Below are 6,448 nucleotides of genomic sequence, written 5' to 3'. Positions count from 1 at the left end.
AAAAATATTGAAATAACATATTTATAAGCCATCTTCAGCCCCACCAATATATAGAAATTTTAGCAAAAAGTGATAATGCCATTGAAGTGAAATTTCTTGGCCATCTGCTCCTACAGTAAATACCTCTTTAAGAAAAACATATTATGGCTGGGTGTAGTGGCTCATGTCTGTAATCCAGGCACTTTGGATGGCCGAAGTGGGAGGATCGCTTGAGCTCAGGAGTTTGAGACCAGCCCGGGCGACATAGAGAGACCCTGTTTCTATAAAAAAATTAAAAACAATTTAGCCAGATGTGGTGGTGTACACCTGTGGTCCCAGCTACTCAGGAGGCTGAGGCTTGAGGATCACTTGAGTCCAGGAGGTTGAGGCTGTAGTGAGCCATGATTATGCCACTGCACTCCAGCCTGGACTATAGAGCAAGAGGCTGTCTCAAAAAAAAAAAAAAAAACTATCAGTCTGTGTATCCATCCATCCATCCATCCGTCCATTCATCCATCCCTAGTTGCTTCCATTAAAGGATTTGAGGGATAATACAATAACATATAGTAACAACCACTTAGGTTTTTTACTGTATATTAAACACTGTCCCAAGTATTTTATTAATTTAATTCTCATAACAAATCCTATGACGTAGTTGCTATTATCTCTATTTTGTAGATGAGGAAACCAAGACACAGAAGGGTTGAACACCTTGCCCAAGGTCACACTGCTAGTATGTACTGGAATTGGGACTCAAGCAGGCTGGCTCCTGAGTCCTTGCTCTCAACCATTGTGTTTTGTGGACTGTCATGTAAAATACTAAATGAATAAAAATACTAGAAACATCTATAACTGTAGATTTGTCGTGGTTAAGAACAAGACCTTTGGGTCATTCAGACCTGGGGATTCAAACTCCATCTCAGTCTAGCTCTATGCATTTGAGCATGTTGCTTAATCTCTGAGCTCCAGCTCTTCATCACTTAAAGGTAGCTATTATTAAATAGTGGAGAAGGCAATTAAGAGGGATAATGATGATTGTGACTATGCCTGGATTTTAGCTGTGTGCTTAATGGCAGCCAAAGCAAAAGGAGAAATCTGAGTTCCATCATTCATTATGTAACACAAAGAAGCATACCTCTTTGCAAGCATGACACATTTTCCTGGTATATCATTTAAACAGAAACTTTCAGGTATAATTTTATGTAAGACATTGAACCAGAAATGAATAAGTTAAAGCAAATATGGAAGAATCAATTCTCATAACAGTACAATGTAAGGCTGTGGAAGGCTACATTAATTGGGTTCAAGTATATTGCTTTTCATGTTTTTTGTTTTTTGTTTTGAGACGGAGTCTCTCTGTGATGCCCAGGCTGGAGTGCAATGGCGCCATCTCAGCTCACTGCAACCTCCGCTTCCTGGATTCAAGTGATTCTCCTCCCTCAGCCTCCCAAGTAGCTGGGGCTACAGGCGTGTGCCACCACACCTGGCTAATTTTTGTATTTTTACTAGAGATGGGGTTTCACCATGCTGGCCAGCCTGGTCTCCAACTCCTGACCTCAAGTGATCCGCCCGCCTTGGCCTCCCAAAGTGCTGGGATTATAGGTGTGAGCCGCCTCACCTGGCCCTTTCTAGTGTTTTTGATTTAAGGAAAAGGCCTAGAATATTTAGAATGGAATCTGTGAATAGCATGTTCAATAGACAGACTTCCCTAAACACAGTCTTCCTCAGATAAGCTTTTGAAAAGAGCTGCTTTATAGAAAATCTCAAGTTTTTCTGTCTGATGGATCCCACAACTGCCAGCATCCCATTAGCTAATGGAGGGAAATCCATGGGTTTGGCTGTTAGCAGGTGGAAGGGGAAAAGGTGGATCCAAATTCTTATTTGAATGGATGGTGTTTTGGTCAGGTTCTTCGGTAGTAAAGAACAGAGGTTTACATGTCTGTGGCTGAAATAAGATGATAAAGACTCATATGAAATGATTAAAGGGGTGGGCTCACAGAGAAATTCAAACATGAACTGTAACTGGGTTGCACTTCACAGGCACCGAATATGGAGGACATTTTGGATTCCAGATGGCTCCATAGACTGCTCTGGCAGAGTGTCTGTAATCTCCATTTAGCACTGTATCCCCAGCATCTAGAATAATGCTTAACATATAGTAGACCCCAGTAATTACCTGTTGAGCAAATAAATAAAAGGAAATAGTAAATCTTCACCCTAGAGTCTTTATCAAAATGGAGAAGTGAGTGGCTTCAAGTACGTGATTGATACAGCTGCTGTTTGCCGGCTATGCTCTTAGTCGTTTACATATATTATTATTGGAATATGTTCAGTCCTGTGAAGGGGTGATGGTACCCTCATTTTACTGGTGATAGAATTTGAATTCACAGATTATGACTTGCCCAAGTTCATGCAGAATACTAATTTGGAGAGTTCAGGTCTGCTTGACTCTAAACCTTGTTCTGGTAACTGATGCCGTATATATTGAAAGTACAAACAGGGTGGTAAACAGAAGTAAACCCACATTACCAGATATTAAGAAAGCATCTTAACAGCTGTTTTGAGGGATTTCATCAGAAATACTGTAATATCAGCCTGGTCTGAAATATCAGAAATCATTTTTCTCTGGCTTTACTTTCCAGTGCTAGGGAACTTCCACCAAACAAGGTAAGCAAAATCTTATATTACCAAGTTACTAGTCAGCTTTTAAAGTAAAGATTGGCCACTAGCTTTCCATTTCTCCAACTAAAAAGAAATTGTAGGGACTGTTTTACAGGGCATGGAGCAGATGACTAATTGTCTTATAGGATCGTTTTAGTTTTGAAATAACTATAATCTAGGATAAGTAACTCATTAGATTGATTAAAGTGTATGTGTAAGTGTCATATGGTTGAGGACTTTGTCATCCTTGTTTGAAACCATCTAGGGGCTCTGCATGGTGGTTCATGTCTGTAGTCCCAGCATTTTGAATCCAAGCACTAGGATTACTTGAGCCCAGGAGTTTGAGACTAGCCTGAACAACATAGTGAAACTCCATCTCTACAAAAAATAGAAAAATTTGCCAGGCATGGTGATGTGCACCTGTAGTCCCAGCTACTCAGGAAGCTGAGGTGCGAGGATCACCTAAGCTTAGGGAGGTCGAGGCTACAGTGAGCAGTGATCATGCCACTGCACTTGAGCCTGGGCAACAGAGGGAGACCCTATCTTAAAAAAAAAAAAAAAAAAAAAAGTAGGATTAAGGTTTTGTTTTGCTGGTTTATGCTTCTCTACCAAATTATGGTTAAATGCATTATGTCTCAATGAGATAATATTGACATTGACCTTATAAAACTGACATTTTTTTTATAGGTATCAGTATTATCTGCAACTGAAGAAAGATATCTTGGAAGGAAGTATTCCTTGTACCTTAGAACAAGCAATTCAGCTAGCAGGCTTAGCTGTTCAAGGTAAATAAGATCGATTCATAATGAAATAGTTCTATCAGATTAAAATGTGTTGCAACAAAATAGCAAGGGATTTTTAAGTTAACTGACTGTCTATATACATCTTTAGTAGTATTTATATATTAGCGAAGTATTCTGTTATAATGATGATTGTGACTATGCCTGGATTTTAGCTGTGAGCTTAATGGCAGCCAAAGCAAAAGAAGAAATCTGAGTTCCATCATTCATTATGTAACACAAAGAAGCATACCTCTTGCAAGCATGACACATTTTCCTGGTATATCATTTAAACAGAAACTTTCGGGTATAATTTTATGTAAGACATTGAACCAGAAATGAATAAGTTAAAGCAAATATGGAAGAATCAATTCTCATAACAGTACAATGTAAGGCTGTGGAAGGCTACATTAATTGGGTTCAAGTATATTGCTTTTCATGTTTTTTGTTTTTTGTTTTGAGACGGAGTCTCTCTGTGATGCCCAGGCTGGAGTGCAATGGCGCCATCTCAGCTCACTGCAACCTCCGCTTCCTGGATTCAAGTGATTCTCCTCCCTCAGCCTCCCAAGTAGCTGGGGCTACAGGCGTGTGCCACCACACCTGGCTAATTTTTGTATTTTTACTAGAGATGGGGTTTCACCATGCTGGCCAGCCTGGTCTCCAACTCCTGACCTCAAGTGATCCGCCCGCCTTGGCCTCCCAAAGTGCTGGGATTATAGGTGTGAGCCGCCTCACCTGGCCCTTTCTAGTGTTTTTGATTTAAGGAAAAGGCCTAGAATATTTAGAATGGAATCTGTGAATAGCATGTTCAATAGACAGACTTCCCTAAACACAGTCTTCCTCAGATAAGCTTTTGAAAAGAGCTGCTTTATAGAAAATCTCAAGTTTTTCTGTCTGATGGATCCCACAACTGCCAGCATCCCATTAGCTAATGGAGGGAAATCCATGGGTTTGGCTGTTAGCAGGTGGAAGGGGAAAAGGTGGATCCAAATTCTTATTTGAATGGATGGTGTTTTGGTCAGGTTCTTCGGTAGTAAAGAACAGAGGTTTACATGTCTGTGGCTGAAATAAGATGATAAAGACTCATATGAAATGATTAAAGGGGTGGGCTCACAGAGAAATTCAAACATGAACTGTAACTGGGTTGCACTTCACAGGCACCGAATATGGAGGACATTTTGGATTCCAGATGGCTCCATAGACTGCTCTGGCAGAGTGTCTGTAATCTCCATTTAGCACTGTATCCCCAGCATCTAGAATAATGCTTAACATATAGTAGACCCCAGTAATTACCTGTTGAGCAAATAAATAAAAGGAAATAGTAAATCTTCACCCTAGAGTCTTTATCAAAATGGAGAAGTGAGTGGCTTCAAGTACGTGATTGATACAGCTGCTGTTTGCCGGCTATGCTCTTAGTCGTTTACATATATTATTATTGGAATATGTTCAGTCCTGTGAAGGGGTGATGGTACCCTCATTTTACTGGTGATAGAATTTGAATTCACAGATTATGACTTGCCCAAGTTCATGCAGAATACTAATTTGGAGAGTTCAGGTCTGCTTGACTCTAAACCTTGTTCTGGTAACTGATGCCGTATATATTGAAAGTACAAACAGGGTGGTAAACAGAAGTAAACCCACATTACCAGATATTAAGAAAGCATCTTAACAGCTGTTTTGAGGGATTTCATCAGAAATACTGTAATATCAGCCTGGTCTGAAATATCAGAAATCATTTTTCTCTGGCTTTACTTTCCAGTGCTAGGGAACTTCCACCAAACAAGGTAAGCAAAATCTTATATTACCAAGTTACTAGTCAGCTTTTAAAGTAAAGATTGGCCACTAGCTTTCCATTTCTCCAACTAAAAAGAAATTGTAGGGACTGTTTTACAGGGCATGGAGCAGATGACTAATTGTCTTGTAGGATCGTTTTAGTTTTGAAATAACTATAATCTAGGAAAAGTAACTCATAAGATTGATTAAAGTGTATGTGTAAGTGTCATATGGTTGAGGACTTTGTCATCCTTGTTTGAAACCATCTAGGGGCTCTGCATGGTGGTTCATGTCTGTAGTCCCAGCATTTTGAATCCAAGCACTAGGATTACTTGAGCCCAGGAGTTTGAGACTAGCCTGAACAACATAGTGAAACTCCATCTCTACAAAAAATAGAAAAATTTGCCAGGCATGGTGATGTGCACCTGTAGTCCCAGCTACTCAGGAAGCTGAGGTGCGAGGATCACCTAAGCTTAGGGAGGTCGAGGCTACAGTGAGCAGTGATCATGCCACTGCACTTGAGCCTGGGCAACAGAGGGAGACCCTATCTTAAAAAAAAAAAAAAAAAAAAAGTAGGATTAAGGTTTTGTTTTGCTGGTTTATGCTTCTCTACCAAATTATGGTTAAATGCATTATGTCTCAATGAGATAATATTGACATTGGCCTTATAAAACTGACATTTTTTTTATAGGTATCAGTATTATCTGCAACTGAAGAAAGATATCTTGGAAGGAAGTATTCCTTGTACCTTAGAACAAGCAATTCAGCTAGCAGGTTTAGCTGTTCAAGGTAAATAAGATCAATTCATAATGAAATAGTTCTATCAGATTAAAATGTGTTGCAACAAAATAGCAAGGGATTTTTAAGTTAACTGACTGTCTATATACATCTTTAGTAGTATTTATATATTAGCGAAGTATTCTGTTATCTAAGGGGCTTCCTTTTGGGAAAAAATGAACTTGGAATACCTCAATGAAATATGAGACTTCTGGACGTTAATCATGTTATATGTCAACAGAGCAAACAGTACAATAAATAGAAGTATACACACACATATATTCAATCACATGCCAAATGACGTTTCGGTCAACAAAAGACCTCATATAGGACAGTGGTCCCATAAAATTATAACACTGTATTTTTAGTGTACCTTTTCTGTGTTTAGATACACAAATATCATTGTGTTACAATTGCCTACAGTATTCAGTACAGTAACATGCGGTATAGGCTTCTATGAGCAATAGTCTATACAGTAT

The 6,448-nt window shown here is 39.2% G+C and overlaps 1 protein-coding gene across 1 annotated transcript in view; it reads left to right on the top strand.

The window, feature by feature from the left end:
• PTPN21 (protein tyrosine phosphatase, non-receptor type 21) overlaps positions 1-6,448 on the top strand; it is a 91,310-nt gene that overhangs the window by 42,577 nt on the left and 42,285 nt on the right. The window contains exon 4 of the mRNA XM_011974322.1: positions 3,328-3,425. Within this exon, the coding sequence (XP_011829712.1) occupies positions 3,328-3,425 (98 nt within the window). The remainder of the gene's footprint in view (positions 1-3,327; positions 3,426-6,448) is intronic.

This window comes from Mandrillus leucophaeus, unplaced genomic scaffold (genome assembly GCF_000951045.1).
Source record: "Mandrillus leucophaeus isolate KB7577 unplaced genomic scaffold, Mleu.le_1.0 Scaffold144, whole genome shotgun sequence".
In the NCBI taxonomy this organism is placed as follows: domain Eukaryota; kingdom Metazoa; phylum Chordata; class Mammalia; order Primates; family Cercopithecidae; genus Mandrillus; species Mandrillus leucophaeus.
This window is presented reverse-complemented; position numbering and strand designations above follow the sequence as displayed.